The sequence below is a fragment of the Chelonoidis abingdonii genome, chromosome 7 (genome assembly GCF_003597395.2).
Source record: "Chelonoidis abingdonii isolate Lonesome George chromosome 7, CheloAbing_2.0, whole genome shotgun sequence".
Taxonomy (NCBI): Eukaryota; Metazoa; Chordata; order Testudines; family Testudinidae; genus Chelonoidis; species Chelonoidis abingdonii.
The window spans coordinates 73,793,859-73,813,825 of NC_133775.1; the positions used below are offsets into that span (position 1 = coordinate 73,793,859).

Sequence of the window (19,967 nt, forward strand, 5' to 3'; positions counted from 1 at the left end):
CATCCCACGTTGATGTCGGTGAAACGTCCCTTGTGATCCACCAGTGCTTGCAGCATCATTGAGAAGTATTCCTTGTGGTTTATGTACTGGTTGGCAACGTGGGCCGGTGCCAAGATGGGAATATGCGTTCCGTCTATCGCCCCACCACAGTTAGGGAACCCCATTGCAACAGAGTCATCGACTATGACCTGCACATTTCCCAGAGTCACTACCTTTGATAACAGAACATCAATGATTGCACTGGCTACTAGGATCACAGCAGCCCCCACAGTAGACTTGCCCACTCCAAATTTATTCCCAACTGACTGGTAGCAGTCAGGTGCTGCAAGCTTCCACAGTGCTATCACCACTTGCTTCTCAACTGTCAGGGCAGCTCTCATCTTGGTATTCATGCACTTCAGGGTGGGGGAAAGCAACTCACAGAGTTCCGGGAAAGTGGCCTTACACATGCGAAAGTTTTGCAGCCACTGTGAATCATCCCATACCCGCAACACTATGTGGTCCCACCAGTCTGTGCTTGTTTGCCTGGCCCAGAATCAGCATTCCAGTGTATCAACCAGCCCAGTGCCACCATGATGTCCCAGTTGCCACAGACTGTGCTTTCAGGAACATCTGTGTCCATGTTCTCATTAAAATCCTCCTTGTGCTGGCGTGTTTAACCCAGTTCTGCATATACTCAAGGATAATGCGCAAGGTGTTTACAGTGCTCACAACAGCAGTGGTGACGGTGAGCTGAGCGGGCTCCATGCTTGCATTGGTATGGCGTCTTCAGGAAAGCAGGAGAGCAGAGTTGCAGTGGAAGCAGTGAATGATGATGGTTAGTACCGTGCAGATTTCTGACAACTTGGAGAAAATTGCTATTGAGACTGAACTCATTTACAAGAGCAGGAGAGCAGAGTTGCAGAGGAAGCTGTGGATGATGATGGTTAGCAGTCGTACTGCACCGTCTTCTGACAGCAGCACCCAGGACACAACAGCAGTGGTGATGGTGAGCTGAGCTGAGAGGGTTCCATGCTTGCCATGGTATGGCGTCTGCACGGGAAAAAGGTGCAGAACAACTTCTCTGACATTGCTTTCACAGAAGGAGGAGAGACTGACGACATGTACCCCAAACCACCTGTGACAATGTTTTTGCCCCATCAGGCACTGGGAGCTTAACCCAGAATTCCAATGGATGGCAGAGACTGTGGGAACTGTGGGATAGCTACCCACAGTGCACCGCTCTGTAAGTTGATGCTAGCCACGGTAGTGAGGATACACTCTGCTGACTTAATGCACTTTAGTGGGGACATACGCAATTGACTGTATAAAATTCATGTCTAAAAATCGAATTCTATAAAATCGACCTAATTTTGCAATGTAGACATACCCTGACACTCACTGCCATGGAGCTTTTTTTGCTGTGCAGACATACCCCCAGGCTCCCTGCCAGTTCCAGAGGGGTCAGTCTGGCCCTTTCTCCTTCTGGGGATAAGAAGTCCAACACTGTGCACTTCCTGTGGATGAGAGCTCAGAACCCAGGGTTCGGTGTGCTGCAGAGCTAAAGGTACTTCTCAAAAGAATGAGAATTTGCTGCTGTTTGCCATTAGGTGCCACCCTCCACTCCAGAGCTGGCTGCATTTCAGTGGGCCTGCGTGGCTAGTATGTGAAAAGTGCTTTGGGATGTAAGTTGCTGGAAGAATGTAGATGAAAATGAGCAGCTGTTACAGTGAGAGTTGGATGGAGCTCCCGAGGGAGGGGCTCCAAGCGCAGTTAGCATTTCAGAATGTGATCCTACAAGTCCTCTGTGTTCAGAGTCACCAGGGATTTCAGAGGGAGTTTGGTGCATAGGGCGCTTCAGCACTGGGCCCTCCCACCCAAGCTCACCCCTTTGTGAGGTGAATTTTTCCATATAAGTATGAACCAATGGACTTCATACAGGGAGGCTCAGGAGTGACCCTCCTGAGAGTGACCCTCCAGCCTCATGCTCTCCCCATTCTTTGGGAGTGTGCCAGCTCCACCGCAACCAGGGGGCTTCCCCCATCACAGCTGGATCAGGGCTCAGCCCTGGCTGAAATTCATCAGGTCAAGACTGTAGATTCTAGACTGTAGAAAAAGGAAGTGAACTGGACTGGTGGCATGGAGCCAGGAAACAAAATTACCTCGACCCTCCCTGCATACTCAGCCTAGTGAGTGTGTGTGTGTGTGTGTGTGTGTTGGATACACAGATGATGCGCTTACAAGACATGCACATGAAAGCTTGTCTCTCTCACCCAGAAATTGGTCTAATAAAAGCTATTACCTCACCCTCCTTGTCTCTCCAATACCCTGGGACTGACACGTCTACACCAACACTGCATAAGACATGCACATAGCAGTTAATGTGACACCACATCTATATAAAGCAAACAACGTGCAGCACCGTTCAACTATCTCGTGCCCTTGTCCCCCATTTCTCTTTCCACTCTGTTTTGTCAGGTTATGCCCCTACATAGACTGTCAGTTTCTAAGAGCAGGGACCATGTCCTTTTGATTTATTCACTTGATGCCTTATTAATAATGCGCAGTTGTTTGTATTCTAGAGGCAGCACCCTTCCCTCTGAGTTCCCTACTGAATGGGTACCTCGGAATGGCTTTAGGGGTGCTGTGCTGCTGGAGGTGCTGCATTCCAGGGTGGTGTCCTGGCTCAACGCAGGGGCTGGACTTGATGACCTCTCCAGGTCCTTTCCAGCCCTGCATTTCTGAGATTGAGGACAGGTCCTGATGGCTTGAGTCATGGGGATCCTGCAGCAGGAGCGACTTACCCAGTCTGGCTCCAGGTTAACTGCTGCTGCCTCAGTTCCTGGAGCCGATCACTTGGCTGCATTCAGTGCTGCGGGAGAGGTGGTGGCCTGTCTCCCCAGGTGATGAGGGACTCACGACCTTGTCCAGAGTCTCTTTCCAGACACAGGTTTCAGAGTGGTAGCTATGTTAGTCTGTATCAGCAAAAAGAACAGGAGTACTTGTGACACCTTAGAGACTAACACATTTATTTGAACATAAGCTTTTGTGGGCTAAAACCCACTTCATCAGATGCATGCAGTTTATTTACTCCTGTTCTTTTTCCAGACACAGTTTTAGTCTCCAAATGTAAAACCTGGCAGACATTAAACCCAACAGCAGTTCCTCCGCCCACTGAGGGCTTTACCCCTTTTGCCTCTCTCAGTCCCTCTGGCTCCAGAGGCTACTGCAGGAGCCCCTTTCCCTCCTCCAGCTGAGCTAACTCCCTTTTCTTATAGAACACACCTGACCCCTTCCAGCTAGGGCTGATAAAGTAAACGGGGCTGGCTGGTCCCAGGCCTCCTGGCCCTTAAAGAGCTGGAGTGTTTGCCTCTGTGTCCTGGCCAGCCGAATGCGCTGTAATATCTTTCCAGTCCTAAACTATCATGTAGGGCTGCTGGTAAACAAGTGCTGTGTCTCACCCCAGAGGTGGCTGCATTTCAGCCACGGTAAAGGGACAGTGCGGTATCTGTAAAGTGCATTGGGATCCTTTAGGATAAAAGTTGCTCCACAAACCTTGACCCCAGCTGCCTGATGCTTTCTGTGTTCCTAGATAACCTGTGGAGTGACCAGAATCTGGAGACAGAGCCCGACCTTCCCGCAGGATGGAGGAAAATTCACGACTCCTCAGGGACCTACTACTGGCATGTGCCCACGGGCACCACACAGTGGCAACGGCCGTCATGCACTTCTGGCCTGGGAGGCACCCTGGCGGCTAGTGGAGAAGCTACATTGCAGGAAACGGTACAGAATGCCAGGAGAAGGCTGGCTTTAGTCTTCGCACTGCCAGTTCCATCTGGGAGGAATGAGATTAGATCAATCACCTCTGGTCACCATGGGAGGGGAGATGGCCAGGGCTAAGCAGGGCTGTATCAACAGGGGGGTTTGCACCCACCAGGAACACTCATCTGCACACAAGCTCCATGTGCTCTCTGGTGGCCTTCTCACGAGTCTCTTCTCCTGTCTCTGCTCAGGATCTGCCGGGAGCCGCAGTAAAGCTTGTGTCCAAGGACAGACCCATCCCCAGTCCAGTGGCATTGTTGCCCAGAAGGTAGGGATCGCTGCACAGGTTACCTTGCCAAAGCATGCCTGGTTAGGACAAAACCCATGGGAGAAAAGTCACTGGCACCTTGTCGTGTTTGCCTTCCTGGGTTAATCCCTACTGCTAGGGTTTGACTTAGCCCAGCTTTCATCCCACTTGCTGGGTCCTGCTCCTTCCCTGGGGAGGCAATTCCACAGCCATGGGTGCCTCATGATCAGGAAGCCATTTCCTGACAATCAAATTATATTTTCCTCTTAATTTCATCCCATTCCTCTTAGTTCCATGCTCAATGTTCCTCTAAGGAACTTCCTTCTCCTTGGGCTGCATGGTGTCAGCTATCTGTTACCACATAGTCACTGCAGAGCACCTGGCATGCAGGGAACCCCTTCCCCTCAGCCACTCCTCCAGCCTCCTCAGTGCTCATGGGTCTCCTCTCTAAACTTCCCAGTTTTTCCCTAGCTTTTTGGTCATGTGGCACCCAGGGATGAATTAAACCACCCTGATCTCCTGCCCCAGCCCTGAAGAGCAGGACTTGCCTTCCCTGCTCTGGGAGGCAATGCCTTTGCATGGACAGCCCCCAAATCCACTGGCTTAACTTGCAGCCATGTGCCAGCAAACCTACACATGGAGAAACTCTCTTACTGTCAACATCTGGCTAGGCAGCTAACTAAGGGGAATCAAACCTCATGCTTCAGGGCTCTGGCCAGCAGGTCAGAAAGGAACCCCCCATCTCACCTGAGCAGCATTGCACATTGGGCCAGGTGCCTCATGGGGTGTCTCTTGTTTATCACTTGCTTAGAAGAGTCGAGTACTAGCCACTGCAGGCGGCAGGATGCTGCGCTAGGTGGGTTGGCGTGGCTTGATCTGTTCGGGCAAATGCCGCATTCCTGTTTGGCACGCTGGAGAATGCATGTGCCCTTCACAATGGTAAATGGGGGTATGTCATACTGTTTGGATCAGGAGCAGCCAACATCTTCCCAGGCCAGACAGTGTCTCAGGAGAGAGAGAACTCACCCTGATCCCAGGGGTGGGACTGGGCACAGAGCTTGGGGGAGGGGGAGAGGAGACGGTTCACCCTGATCCCGGGGCAGTGGGGCCAAGAGCTTGTGTTGTCTCTGCATTGGATCATTAAGTGGGGCCCGTGTCACGACAGATGAGTGATTCCGGAGGCCAGAGTCGGGTGCTGCGGGCACATGCTTGCACCTCTTCTGGGAGAGCCCTGTTTGTTGGTGCTGCCCATGGGAGAAAAGGGCTGGTTCTCTTTGCTGTGGGATCACATGGACTGATGGGGAAATGGGAAGGAGGCGTCCTGTGACTAATATCCCAGGCCCCAACTCATGGCTGTTTGGTGGCCTGTATGGAAGCAGCTGGTGGGCCTGGGTCCAGTTCCTAGTGGGGCAGGGTCTCTATCAAGAAACCCCATCCCAGTAAGCACCCACCAGGCCAGGCCAGGGTGAGTGATCAATGCCTTCCGGCCCTACGCAGGGTCAGACACTGTGCCCTCACTGCTCTGGGCAGAGGCAGGGGCTCCCAGCCTGCTGGGCTCCTGCTGCTGCTCCCTGCCATGCCCTGCTCAATGCCATGACTAATGCCGTACCTTCCTTTGCAGGACCTTCAAGCCCTGGCATGAGGAGGAGTTCCCTGCTGGTGGCACAGAGCCTGGCTCCAAGGTACTGTCACTGAGGGGTCATTTGGCGCAGGCTCTGGAAGGGAGTTAATGTGCAGGAGGGGGCTCAGGGCTGGGACAGGGGGTTGGGATGATCTAGTGGAGGGGTTTGGGCCCTGGGGGCTGTTGGTGTGGCTGGGCTGCTCCTGTCCAGTGGCCACGGGCAGCCTCTTGAGGTGCATTTCAGTACCCAGCATGCTCTCATGACTCCCTTGGTGGCTGTGAGTGAGCCCTGGGAACAGACAGAGAGTGGGTGGCAAGGCCGGCTTTAGCCCAATTCCACCAATTCCCCTGAATCGGGCCCCGCACCTAAGAGGGCCCCGTGCCCAGTGAGAATCTCTTCCCTGGCTAGAGGCGCCTTTTTAATTTTTACTCACCTGGCAGCGCTCTAGGTCTTCAGCGACACTTCGGCGGTGGGTCCTTCAGTGCCACTGAAGACCTGGAGCGAGTGAAGGACCTGCCGCCGAAGACTCAGAGCACTGCCCAGTGAGTACAAGCCCCATGTGTTTTTTACATTTTTTTCTTTTATATACAGTCATCTCTGCGGGGGCCCCGTCGAAACTGTTCGAATTGGGCTCTGCATTTCCTAAAGCTGGCCCTGGTGGGTGGAGCCCTGAATTCTCACCCATGTGCGCTGCTGGCTTCATAGAATCGTAGGACTGGAGATGGACTTTGAGAGGTCATCTAGTCCATTCGCCTGCACCCAGCAGAACCTCCAGAGGCACAGGATGGTGCTGGTAGCTGGGCTAGCTGGGGCCTTGGGCCCAGTTGTTTGATGTTCAGAGTCCTGGGCAGCTGGCATGGCAGTGACCCCAGCGGGTTGGCCTGGCAGAAGCTGTTTATACTGTGTCGATTAGCCCTCTGCCCAGACTGGGTCGCTATATTGGCCTTGGCTCTGTCAGGCTCAATGAGGCTGAGTGGAGCTGGTGTGGGGGTCTGGGCTGTTGCTGAGTGTGACCCCAGTGTGTCTTCCCCTTCAGTGCTTCGTTGTGCGCTCCCTGGGCTGGGTGGAGATCCCGGAGGAGGACCTGACCCCGGGCAAGAGCAGCATCGCGGTGAATAACTGCATCCAGCAGGTCTCGCAGAGCAAGTGTGATGGTCGGGACCCCGCGGGCAGTTGGAGTGAGGTGAGTCCCTTTCTTGACATGGGGAAGAGACCGCTGGGTGCCACGGATGCCTGGGAGGAGCATGGCTCTGCTCATAAGAGTCAGGACGCTGGCCCCAGAGTCCTGGCTTCCATCAAGCCTGGCTAGTGACTCTCCATAGGGATCTCCTGCCATCTCAGTAGCGACTCTGCCCGATTCAGGGTCACTGGGCAGAGGATGAGAGTCACTCCCCGTGTTCCCCCAGCCTGCCCCTCCATCCTGATCCCAGACGCAGGCACTGCCCTCCCCAAACAATGCATCCTGGGGGTGCCCTCGAAGCTCCTGGTGGGGGAGAGGGTGTCCCATCCCCACCTGCCTCTGGCCACCCCTCTGGCATGGGTGGGAGGGGGAGCTGGGCAGCCTGGGGAGGGGAGGGGGAGCCCTGTGTGCTGAGCGCCCCTGCTCTCTCCTTGCAGGGCCAGAACATGGTGATGATTCTGAAGAAGGACACAATGAGCTTGCTGGACCCTCTGGATCATAGCCTGATCCACTGCCAGCCCATCATCAACATCCGTGTCTGGGGGGTTGGCTGCAACAATGGCAGGTGAGTGGCCGAGGGGTTGGGGGGCTGCCGGAGCCTGCTCTGGGGGAGCCCTTACCACCCTGCTACAGCAGGCACACTCCCTGGTGTATGGGCAGGACTGCCCCGGGTCCTGTAATCCAGCCTCCAGGGACATTTCAAACCTCTCTGTGATCCCTTCAGGTCTGGTGCCAGGATGTGGTGTCACCCCAGCAATGGGGCATCACTGCACATAACACAATGCAGGGCATTGCAGCCCAGGGCTGGCATGGCTCCCTTGCACTGTGCCTGCTGGGACACAGGGCATTGCTTGGTACTGCAGCTAGTTCTCTGCAGTGGGCCTTTCCTCCCTTCCCAGCAGGGCTCCTAGGGAAGTGCTGGTGAGGGGTGCTTTGAGGTGCATGTCCCAGCTCGCTGCTGCCACACAGGAATCAGTGCATTAACTGCTGTCTCCTTTCCTCTCTCCACACGCTGCTACGCTGGCTGCAGGGACAGGTAATGTAGCTCAACTTCCATGGGCAGGGCCGATGCCCCACACCCATCTTCCTGCTCACCCCACTCTCTTCTCCTTGCAGGGATTTTGCTTTCGTGGCCAGCGACAAGGACACATGCATGCTGAAGTGCCATGTCTTCCACTGCAATGTGCCTGCCAAAGCCATCGCCAAGGCCCTGCATGAGATGTGCTCCAAGGTATGCTCCTGGGGACATGCCACCCAGCATGCCTGGGCCTGGCCCAGCCTGGCTCCGTCAGCCCTGCTGAGCTGGTGGCAGGGAGTCCTGAGCCCACATGCCCCTTCACTCCTTTAGATCAGGCTTCTCTTGGGCTAGGAGCCAGGTTCCCCTCCTGTTGGCAGGTGTCTCAGAACCGGACATGCTCCAGGCCTCTGGCTGTTGGGAGGACTCCCAGAGCAGAATCCAAGCTTGGGAACAGCATGAGGCAAGACCAACAGGAGTCGCTCCCTGATCCAACGGGGACCGTCCAGCCTGGCCCTGGGGAGTGGAGACCATGGCAAGGGCACTGATGAGCACTGTGGGTGAAGCGCAGGGCTGGGAGTCATTAAGGTCTGAATGCCAATTCCTGCTCTGCCACCGACTTGCTGTGTAGCCTCAGACAGGTCATTGCCCCATTGTGTGCCTCAGTTTCCCCTACCTGATTATAGAATCATAGAATATTAGGGTTGGAAGAGACCTCAGGAGGTCATCTAGTCCAATCCTCTGCTCAAAGTAGGACCAACACCAACTAAATCATCCCAGCCAGGGCTTTGTCAAGCTGGGCCTTAAAAACTTCTGAGGATAGAGATTCCACCACCTCCCTAAGTAACCCATTCCAGTGCTTCACCACCCTCCTAGTGAACTAGTGTTTCCTAATACCCAACCTAGATCTCCCCCACTGCAACTTGAGACCATTGCTTCTTGTTCTGTCAACTGCCACCACTGAGAACAGCTGAGCTCCATCCTCTTTGGCACCCCCCTTTCAGGTAGTTGAAGGTTGCTATCAAATCCCCCTCACTATTCTCTTATGCAGACTAAATAACCCCTGCTATCAAATCCCTCCTCACTCTTCTCCTATGGAGACTAAATAACCCCAGTTCCCTCAGCCTCTCCTCGCAAGTCATCTGTCCCAGCCCCCTGATCATTTTCGTTGCCCTCCTCTGGACTCTCTCCAATTTGTTCACATCCCTTCTGCAATGAGGGGACCAACACTGGACACAATACTCCAGGTGTGGCCTCACCAGTGCTGAACAGAGGGTAATAATCACTTCCCTCGATCTGCTGGCAATGCCCCTACTAATACAGCCCAATATGCTGTTAGTCTTCTTGGCAACAGGGGCACACTGCTGACTCATATTCAGCTTCTCATTCACTGTAATCCCCAGGTCCTTTTCTGCAGAACTGCTTCTTAACCAGTCGGTCCCCAGTCCGTAGCGGTGGATGGGATTCTTCCTTCCTAAGTGCAGGACTCTGCATTTGTCCTTGTGGAATCTCATCAGATTTCTTTTGGCCCAATCCTCTAATTTGTCTAGGTCACTCTGGACCCTATTCCTACCCTCCAGTGTATCTATCTGTCCCCCAAGCTTAGTGACATCTGCAAACTTGCTGAGGGTGCAATTCATCCCATCACATCAGCCAACTCCCTCAGCACCCTTGGATGCATTAGATTTGGAGCCATGGACTTGTGCACGTCCAGCTTTTCTAAATAGTCCTTAACCTGTTCGTTCACCACTGAGGGATGCTCACCTCCTCCCCATACTGTGTTGCCCAGTGCAGCAGTCTGGGAGCTGACCTTGTCTGTGAAGACCCAGGCAAAAGAAGCATTGAGTACTTTAGCTTTTTCCACATCATCTGTCACTATGTTGCCTCCCCCATTCAGTAGGGGTCCCACACTTTCCCTGACCACCTTCTTGTTGCTAACATACCTGTAGAAACCCTTCTTGTTACCCTTCACATCCCTGCTAGCTGCAACTCCAATTGTGCCTTGGCCTTCCTGATTACACCCCTGCATGCTCCAGCAATATTTTTTATACTCCTCCCTAGTCATCTGTCAAAATTTCCACTTCTTGTAAGCTTCCTTTTTGAGTTTAAGGTCATCAAATATTTCACTGTTACGCCAAGTCTGCCAAATTTGCTATTCTTTCTGCACATCAGGATGGCTAGTTTCTGTGCTCTCAACAAGGCTTCTTTAAAATACAGCCAGTTCTCCTGGATTCCTTTCCCCTTCATAAACAACAAGGAGTCTGGTGACACCTTAAAGACTAACATTTATTTGGGCATAAGCTTTCGTGGGTAAAAACCTCACTTCTTCAGACGCGTGGAGTGAAAATTACAGATGCAGGCATTATAGAATGACACATGAAGAGAAGGGAGTTACCTCACAAGTGGAGAACCAGTATTGACAGGGCCAATTCGATCAGGGTGGATGTAGTCCACTCCCAATAATAGATGAGGAGATATCAATTCCAGGAGAAGCAAAGCTGCTTTTGTAATGAGCCAGCCACTCCCAATCTCTATTCAATCCCAAATTAATGGTGTTAAATTTGCAAATGAATTTTAGTTCTGCTGTTTCCCCCTCATATTAGCCTCCCAAGGGATCCTGCCCATCCGTTCCCTAAGGGAGTCAAAGTTTGCTTTTCTGAAGTCCAGGGACTGTATTTTGCTACTCTCCTTTCTTCCTTTTGTCGGGATCCTGAACTCAACCATCTCATGGTCCCTGCTGCCTAGGTTGCCACCCACTTCTACTTCATCTACCAATTCTTCCCTGTTTGTAAGCAAAAGAGCAAGAAGAGCGCGGCCCCTATTTGGTTCCTCCAGCACTTGTACCAGGAAGTTGTCCCCAACACTCTCCAAAAACATCCTGGATTGTCTGGCACTGCTGTATTGCTTTCCCAGCAGATGTCAGAGGGATTGAAGTCCCCCATTAGAACCAGGGCCTGTAATCTGGAACCTTCAGTTAGTTGTCCGAAGAAAGCCTCGTCTACCTCATCCTTCTGATCCGGTGGTCTGTAGCACACACCCACCACGACATTACCTTTGTTGCTCTCACCTCTAAACTTAACCCAAAGAGTCTCAACAGGATTTTCTCCAGTTTCATACTGGAGCTCTGAGCAATCATACCGCTCTTTTACATACAGTGGAACTCCTGCATCTTTCCTCCTGTATCTGTCCTTCCTGAACAATTTATGCCCAGTTTATACCTATCCATGACAGTGCTCCAGTCATGTAAACTGCCCCATCACATTTCTATTATTCCAATCACATCATAGTTCCTTGATTGTGCCAGGACTTCCAATCCTTCCTGCTTGTTTCCCAGGCTTCTTGCGTTTGTGTACATGCTCCTAAGATAACTAGCCGACTGCCCTACTTTCTCAGTATGAATCAGGAGGCTTCCCATCTTGTACCCTCCTCCTTGTGTTTCCTCCTGGTATTCCACTTCCCCACTTACCTTTGGGCTTAGGTCACCATCCCTCAGCGAACCTATTTAAAGCCCTCCTCATTAGGTTAGCAAGCCTGCCTGCAAAGATGCTCTTCCCTCTCTTCGTTAGGTGGATCCCATCTCTTCCTAGCAATCCTTCTTCCTGGACCAGCATCCCACAGTTGAAGAATCCAAAGCCCTCTCTCCAACACCACTTGTATAACCACGCATTCACCTCCACAATTCGATGGTCCCTACCTGATGATACAGCTCTCTCTCCCTGAGCTGTACAAGTGCTAATGAGAGTAATAGCTCGCTCCTATATAGCGTGTCTCAAAGGGAAGATGGGGAAAACAAGTCACAGAAAGACTTGCCCAAGGTCACCAGCAGATCTAGGACTAGCACACATGGCTCCTGAGTCCCAGGCTAGGACTCTAGCCATCAGGCCGGAGACAGCCACACTCATTTTCCCTGGTACTATCCTGCTACACAGCAGAGGTGTTTTTGCCTGACCGCCCAGGGCCTGAGCCCCACCAGCCACGATCTGAGAGCAGAGGCCTGTGGGAAGTCTCTGTGTCATGGTGTTTCTCTGTACTGTGCAGATTATGGCTGAGCGGGCAGTGGTCAGCAACAGCCTCACTCGATCCATCACGCTGCAGCCCATCTCGCAAGACAACTTACCGCTGCAAGGTACTCCAGGGCATTCCCTTCACCGCCCGCCACCTGCAAATGGTTCCCATGCCACCGGGGGCACGAGTCCCAGGCGAGACCCCATCACCTGCACTCTGCCCACTGATCATCTCCTCCATGCCTACTGCCAGCATTGCCACCCCCTGTGCACTCTGCACAGCCCCCATTTTGAAACCTCCACTAAAGACTTTGCTCACAAATGGTCCTTCCTTTCCCCTAACGCAAGCATCTGCATGAGTGACAGGGCCAAGATCTGATACTTCCTGGACCACCAATGGGCGGCGAGTTCTATGGGCCCGTGGTGCCTTGCCACCAGGAATATTCCTGGTGGCCAGGCACCACAGGCCCGGCTCCAGCACTGGTCTGTCCCTCGGCTCCATCTTCTGTCCCTGGGCACACCCCAACCCCCACATCCTCCCGGGCTATTTAGAACAGTCCGGGGCCTCCACTCACCACCAGCAGGGCTCTGGGTGTTCTGGGCACCACCAAAATTTCTACAAACCTGCTGCCCCTGCAACCAAGGATAGAAACCCTCACCTTGTCCCATGGGACAGCTGGGAACTCCCTGCCCATGGGTGCAGGGTGCTCCTTTCTAGCCCTGAAAGGGGCTGAGATATCAGCTCTCAAACTGATGCCCCCCTCCCCGATTTCCAGATAGGAGCTTTGGGCTGCATGCCAGAGGATGGGACTGGTTCTCTCTCTCTCCAAGGCCTGCCCCGTTGTACCCATGGCAGCCTGTTTTCATAAGCAGGGTGGTGGGGGGAAACCTAGCACAACACAATCTTTCCTTGAAAGAAAGGCCTAAGGTGAGCCCTGGGCTGTCCTCGGAGCCTGTGGGGATGGGCTCAAGGCCTGGGTGCTCCTAGAACATCTTCAAGAGAAGGAAACAACCTCATATGCACAGGACCAATCCCACGGCAGTGGAGGGCTGTTCCCCAGCAGAATGGCTCGCCTCCTGCTCTCTCTGTCCTCTAAGCCCCGAAGTCAAGCAACTGGTGCTAGGTGGGGAAATCCACGTCACTCGTGCCTGAGACACAAACAGACATCCTTTAGCTGGGCAGCCCTCAGGTCGGCCTTTGCCTGGGGGTAATACAATGAAGCCCCCACCCCTCGGTAAAGAGTTGGGCTTTGTTCAAGATGGTGAAGAGCTGGAGGAGAACTTGCTCTGGCTTGCTCTTGTCTCTGGCAGTTGATATTGGGGACACTGTGAGGCAGTCTATCCAGAAGTACGAAGCCCTGTATATTGGCAGCTTACCGGTGCCCAAAGCCATGGGTGAGTAGCCCTGGGGGGGAAGCTCTTGTTGCAGTCCCTATGCTGTTACATCATATGGGCCACTGCGTACTGAAAGAGAACGCGGGGGTGGGCAGGGATGCTGCACCCACTGAACGGTATCGGTGGCCGAATGGCCACTGGCCTCAACGGGAGCAGAGTTAAGCCAGCACAGAGAACTCCTGAAAAGCGCAGCTAGGCTGGGGGTTGGAGTGCGGGGTGCAGAAGGGGGTTCTGACCTGGGGCAGGAGGTTGGGGTGCAGGAGGGGGTTTAGGATGCTGGCTCCAGCTGGGCGGCGCTTACCTCAGGTGGCTCCCAGAAGTGACCGGCATGTCCCTCCTCTAGCTCTTAGGCAGAGAGGCCAGGGGGCTCTGTGTCTGCCTCTGTGCTTAGAAGCTGGACATGCTGTCTGCTTCCGAGAGCTGCGCGGAGCCAGGGCAGGCAGGGAGGCTGCCTTAGGCCCACTGCCACTGACCAGATTTTTAACAGCCCAATCAGTGGTGCTGACCAGAGCCAATGGATGCCTGGCAGCTGTGGAGAGTTTTTTCTTGGGGGGGAGGGGAGTGGGCACTGAGGCCTGGCTGTGCTGTGGACCAGCCCGGGGGGGGGGGGGGGCGGGGGAGGCAGTAGTGAGGCTTGGCTGTGCTGTGGGCTGACCTGGGGGGTGGCACCAAAGAATCCACGTTGTGAAGCACTGAGGGCTGGTCTGGGGCACTGCTGCTGCCTATATTCCCTGTTGTGTTGCTTCCCAGGGAGTCTCCCCACTCAGTGTCTCCAGTGGCTTCTGCACTAGTGAAACTGCTCTGTAACCATGGAACTTGCAATCTCTGCAGGATTCGCTGGCATCTCCTGCTGCCCGTGCCTCACCCTAGCTGAAGGGGCTGCTTGTGCACCCCTCTCTTTGCCCCTCTGGCTGGATGAAGCTGCCTGTAGCCCCATCTATCCCCACCCCACTAGACACCGGCAGCGCAGAGTGCTGCCACCCTTGCATTTCCCTCTGGGCAGCACAGCCCCGCTGAGTCCTGTAGGCTGATGGCTTCAGAGGAGCCTGATGGGTGAGTGGTAACTGGCCTCATTGTGCCAGGCATGGAGGATGTGGTCCATCCCCTCTGCTCATCTCCCCAGGGATGGACATACTGAACGAGGCCATTGAGACCCTGATGAGCAGCCAAAGCCGTGAGCAGTGGACCCCCTCCCTTGTCAGCGTGTTGGACTCGGTGATGACGGTGCACCAGGCAGAGGTAACATTCCACATGCTTGGTCTTCTGGAGGCTCTACCACAGGGCAACTACCCCTCTCCTGCTGCTGAGGGCTGCTCACTGAGTGGCTGCCTCTGGAATACAGGGGGTTCACTCATTGAAGCCCCCATGCATCAAGTGGAACAGGCTCTAGGGTGGGTTTGGGGGTTTCTTACTGCAGCCCCCGCTGCCCTGGAGCCCACCCGGTTATGCTCCTCTGGCAAATGCAACCAAAGAACAGGTCCTACTGACTTTGTAGCCAATGCCCTCCCACCTGCCCTCAGCCTGTGGTTCCAAGCCACTCGCTCATTAATGCCACTAGGCAATGCCAGCAGTGCTCAGGGCTGGCTGAAAGGAGTTCAGCGCTGCCAGCTCGTGGGCTTTGAGGTTTGTCTGGTTCTCCACATAGCTGCCATCAATTGTCCTGAAGGGACAGTGAGTGCAGGCCTTGGGCAACGAGAGGAGCTCAGTGCTGCTGGGGCCCACCCAGCAGCAGGCACAGTGAGGGGCTGGGAGGAGTGTTGCCAACTCGAGCAGTAAATAGGCCAGAGGGGCCTGGCTCTTGCTGGAAGTTGCAAGGACACAGAGGGTGTAGGCACCAGGAGGAAGAGGAATGATGCAGGAGGCTCTGAGAGAAAATAAGGCAAAACGAAGCCAAGGGAACATAGGCTGATGGTTGGAGAAGGCTCATTATCCATCAGGCCATGGAGTCGCTTCCCCGTGCACAGGCTGGAAGCTCCATTGCTTGGGAGCCCTGGGGACAGTAGGGGACAAAGCCGTAGGCCCAGGGGATGGCCTAGCCGGACATGCTGGGTCTTTTCTGCTGTAGTTCTTTACATCCCTCTCAAGGACACTGAGGTAACCCTGAGGCAGGGTCGTTTCCTCTCTGCCTGAGTCTAGTGACTGCTCTTGTGTGTGTTCCTTTGAGGCTGGTGAGGAAGACGCCCACATCTTTGAGTGCCAGGTCCGCTACGTGACCTTCATCGGGGTTGGGAAGGATGTTCATACGTTTGCTTTCATCGTAGACATGGGGCAACAGCATTTCCAGTGCACGGCCTTCTGGTGTGAGCCGGATGCCGGCACCATCTCAGAGGCTGTGCAGGCTGCATGCATGGTGAGTGTGCTCCACCCCGTCCCAGGGGAACTCTCTGCGGTGAAATGTGCTGGACTGAGAGCCCTAGAGACCGACACCTTCCATCTAGCCCCAGAGAGGGGCTGCATGGGCAGCTCTCCTTCAGCCCTGCCCTATAGAGGGGAGTCCATGATCCAGTCAGTCTCTGCTCTCTACTGAGACCTATAGACTGGGACAGCTCTGAACCCACCTGCTGTGGGCTGGCATTGCAGGCTCTATATTCCCAACCCTGGTCATTGGGCTGTTTCACCTCTGAACCATCCCCATGAGGGACTCTGTCCCACCTCATTGGGGGTATGTGTGTGGGCTCTGGTCTAACAAGCCCCCTGAGCCACCTAGGTCCCTAGAAGTGTGGGTATCACTGACAGACTGTAGCTCTTAACAAGCACGTGGTGCTTTCAAAAAGCTGCACAGTGTGTGGGCCCTGCCAGTACATGTCTGCAGCAGGGTCCAGGCAGGGTGGGAGACATGCTGCTGTCGTCCCTCACATGGGGCCATGTCCTCTAGAGCCAAACCCAGTTCCCTGTTAGGGAACTCACCTTGGCATTTGGAACAGGTCGACTTGCTCAGCTACCCCCTTAGGCCCTGAGGCCGGGGAGGCACCTGGATGCTTTGGGGCCAAACAACATGCCCAGCCCCCTTCCAGCTGGCCTTTGGCCACCCAAGGGAGCACCCACAGTCCCTGTAGAAAACAGTGTTTAGAGGTCAGGGGTAGGGCATAGTCTGGGGGGTTAGTGTGGGAACAGATAGGGGTGGGGCAGAGTCTGGAGGGGTTAGTGTGGGGGTAGATGGGGGAGGGGTTTTCATTTTTCACATCTGACACAGATGTCTGGAAAAAAAAAGATCTGTTAGCACTGGAAAAAGTATAGAGAAGGGCAACAAAAATGATGAGGGGTATGGAACAGGTTCCAGATGAGGAGAGATTAAAAAGAGTGGGCCTGTTCAACTTGGATAAGAGACGATTAGCGGAAGATATGACAGAGGTCTATAGAATCATGAATGGTATGGAGATAATGACTAGGAAACTGTTATTTACCCCTTCATATAACACAAGAACTAGGGGTCAGTCAATGAAATGAATAGGCAGAAGGTTTAAAACAAACAAAAGAAAATACTTCTTCACACAATACACCATCAATCTGTGGAACTCGTTGCCAGCAGCTGTTGTGAAGGCCAAAAAATTATAACTGGCTTAAAAAAACCATTAGATAAGTTCCTGGAGAATAGGTCCATCAATGGCTATGAGCCAAGACAATCAGGGAGGCAACCCCATGGTTGGGGTGACCCTAAACCTCCAACTGCCAGAAGCTGGGACTGGATGACGAGGGGGATCACTGAATAATTGCCCTGGTCTGTTGATCCCCTCTAAAGCACCTGGCATTGGCCTCTGTCAGAAAACAGGATACTAGGCCAGATGGCCCATTGGTCTGACCCAATGTGGCTGCTCTTATGTAAACTCCACCCCACAACTGATTCATTCCATACCCTCACACTTGTCTCAAAACACCCCTGGAACTCGCTGCCTTTCCTTGGGGTCCCACTGCCGTGGTGTTTCCTGTGTCTGCTCTACATCAGTGGCCTGGGGAGTACAAGGAGAGGGGCTGCTCCCAGGGAAAACCCTTTGAAGCTGAGGAGCTCTGGGCATCTAGAGAGAAGGTGCCATCAGCATCTCACAAACCACTCTCCACAAGCACCTACAGGAAATGGGTTAAAGCCTGGGCAGACTTGGGTGACTCGGAGCTGGGGGGAGCAGGGTGGGAGAGGACTCTGGGGAGAATGGGGTTTAGTGATCAGAGTAAGGGGAACTGAAGATGCCCTTTTGCTGGTATCATCCGGCTGGAGAGTCTGCTGAGAAGTATGATGCACACATGAAATGCAGAGCCAATTTGTACGCATGGGAAGGAGGCGGTTCTAGTGGTTAGAGGAAGGGACACAGATGGGGTTCCTTGGCTCCATTCCCAGTTCTAGGAGAGAGTGGAGCCTAGCGATTAGATGAAGGGGCAGACTGAGTCAGAACTCCTGGATTCTATCTTTAGCTCTGCCAGCTGCCTTTGAACAACTACCTAATCACTCTGTGACTCAGTTTACCCACCGTGCATGGATGACGACAACCCTTCTCTGCTTGCTGGGCTCTTGTTGAGGCAGAGCGCTCTTTGTGGTCTGGTCTCTGTGACACTCTGACCCGCTGCTCCCATTCAATCACAGGTTCAGTACCAGAAGTGTCTGGTGGCCTCCACCTCGCGGCTGAGGCCGAAGGGCAGCTCACGCTCGGTGCTTACGATGAAGAGGACGGCATCTGTGGACTCCCCAGGGTGCCCGTTCCCTTCCACGGGCCACTCCCTGCAGAAAAACAGCAGCGGCACCAGCACTTGGAAGCGGGGGGTTTTCTCGTTCTTGGAAGTGTTCCGGCAGAAGCATTCAATGCTGCACACCCCATAGGGTGCAGCTGTTGGGGAGGAGGGGGGGGGTAAGGGAGCAGGCTCCTTGGCTGGCTTGTGTAAATAGAGTAACCAGATCTGTTGGCTCTACCTGCAGCTAAGGCCCAACAGACCTAAAGAGCGAGTCCATTCCCCGCAGGGAGAGTCCCAGCTGGCCACAGAGGCAGGGCCAGAACCCAATAGTCCTTTGCTTTGTAGATAACCCCTGGGGAGGGAGGTGGGTGTGGGAGGCTCAGGGGAGTAGCAATGACCCAGCACATGTATGGTTCCAAGCAGGGAATGTTTCTTAATACCTGGAGCAGTCAGCAGCGAACATGACACACAGGCCGAAGGAACTAAGTTCTGCCTTCGTCAGGGGCCGGGGTGGGCAGATGTTCCAGTCAGGGCACAGCTCCTTGGGATTCACTTTGGAATGGGAGCTCAACTTGATTGTAGCTGAAGGCCGTGGGCGCTGCTGCCACCACAGCAAGAAGGGTTGGTGTATTGCCAGGACCCATAGAGCTGACAGAGGGGTTTCACCTCCTCAGCCCTGGCTCTTCCAATGAACCCCTTTGATTTTCTGACAGCAGTATGGAGGGCAGGCACAGGCCATGGGTCTGTGTCTACTGGCTGCAGATACGAGGAAAAGCCTTTTGCAGGCACCTGACTAACCATCCCCCCTGCCACACTCTGAAAGAATGATCTGCCTCTTTTCCCATTTCATTCAATAGCTGGTAACATGCTGCTGGGAATGGTAGGAGGCCTGTGGGAAGGGAGGGCTCTATTTCGCCCTCCTGCTGTGAATTGTTTTAATTCTAAATGAATTCTTGCCTCTTTTGCTCTTAAAAATATCAGTGGCAGCAGCCCAGGTGCAAATCCAACCAAAACAAACCAGTGAGCACTGCTTAGTGATCACATGCAAACCCACAGCAACAAACTGGTGCACACAGCCCCAATAACTAAGTGTGTGTGTAGCGCCAGTGCTCATGGAACACCAGCACGTGCAGCCCAGCACACGGGAGCAGCCCTTCCGTAACACTAGTGCTCCTGTGAGGGACAACTCTCATTTTAAAAGTAGGAAAAGAAAATCAGTGTTGGACTTCTAGTGGGTTGTTATGAGCTGGTGTGAATTCCTACTCCTCCGGGGGGAGCCCATGTGTGAATGCCCATCAAGCCTAGTGGGTACCTGGCTCAGCTGTGTCCAGAGCGGGCCAGTTGGGGCTGTAATTGTTAGGTATAGTATAGACCAGCTGTCCTTCCAGTTGCAAGCCAGTCACACATTACCTGCTGGTTCCTTAAAGGGATTGTTCTCTTGCCCAGTTTGGAAATCACCTTAATCTGTCTTCACGCCCATATTTCTTTACACTTGCCTGTCAGTTCCCGGGGGAGCCCGTATGATAGACTGAAGTCTACCTCAGTAACACTTTCTATCTGATCATTTGTGCAAATAAAACACTAACATGCAGCGAGCACGAGCCAGCCCCATCTTTGCTTTAGCCCCTTCCTGCTCAGGATCGGATTGGGGTCAGAACAAGCTGTATGGGGGGTGGGGGCAGAAGGGGAAAGGAACTTTTTTGCTACACAGAAGTAGGAAGATAGGAACCACCAGACTGGCTCAGACCCATGGTCCATCTAGTCCAGTGGCCTGTCTCTCGCAGTGGCTGGCACCAGATGTCTCAGAGCAGTGGTACTGGAATAATTTTTATAGTGGACGGTAGTAAAGGTGGAAACCATGTTGTAGTGAAGCGAAGACTCACTGGCATGGTGACTCCAACTGGTCCTCTTGGGATTTAGGTCAACTCCAGCTCTGGAGCACCTCCTTCTGTCTCACCTGCCTTAGGCTCTGTGTCCCTCCTGGACCCCAGTGCCCCTTTACCTTGGGGTTCTGCCCCCACAGTACTCCCTCACTCTGGGTCTC

The 19,967-nt window shown here is 53.7% G+C and overlaps 1 protein-coding gene across 1 annotated transcript in view; it reads left to right on the forward strand.

Moving 5' to 3' along the window:
• The window catches only part of APBB3 (amyloid beta precursor protein binding family B member 3), a 32,115-nt gene extending 13,034 nt beyond the window's left edge, over positions 1–19,081 (forward strand). Inside the window, 11 exon segments of the mRNA XM_032801758.2 lie at positions 3,572–3,762; positions 3,993–4,069; positions 5,670–5,730; positions 6,707–6,853; positions 7,288–7,415; positions 7,967–8,081; positions 11,904–11,991; positions 13,181–13,264; positions 14,388–14,503; positions 15,429–15,614; positions 17,838–19,081. Coding sequence (XP_032657649.2) covers positions 3,572–3,762; positions 3,993–4,069; positions 5,670–5,730; positions 6,707–6,853; positions 7,288–7,415; positions 7,967–8,081; positions 11,904–11,991; positions 13,181–13,264; positions 14,388–14,503; positions 15,429–15,614; positions 17,838–18,071 — 1,427 coding nt within the window. The 3' untranslated portion in view covers positions 18,072–19,081.
• Positions 19,082–19,967: the final 886 nt, after the last annotated feature.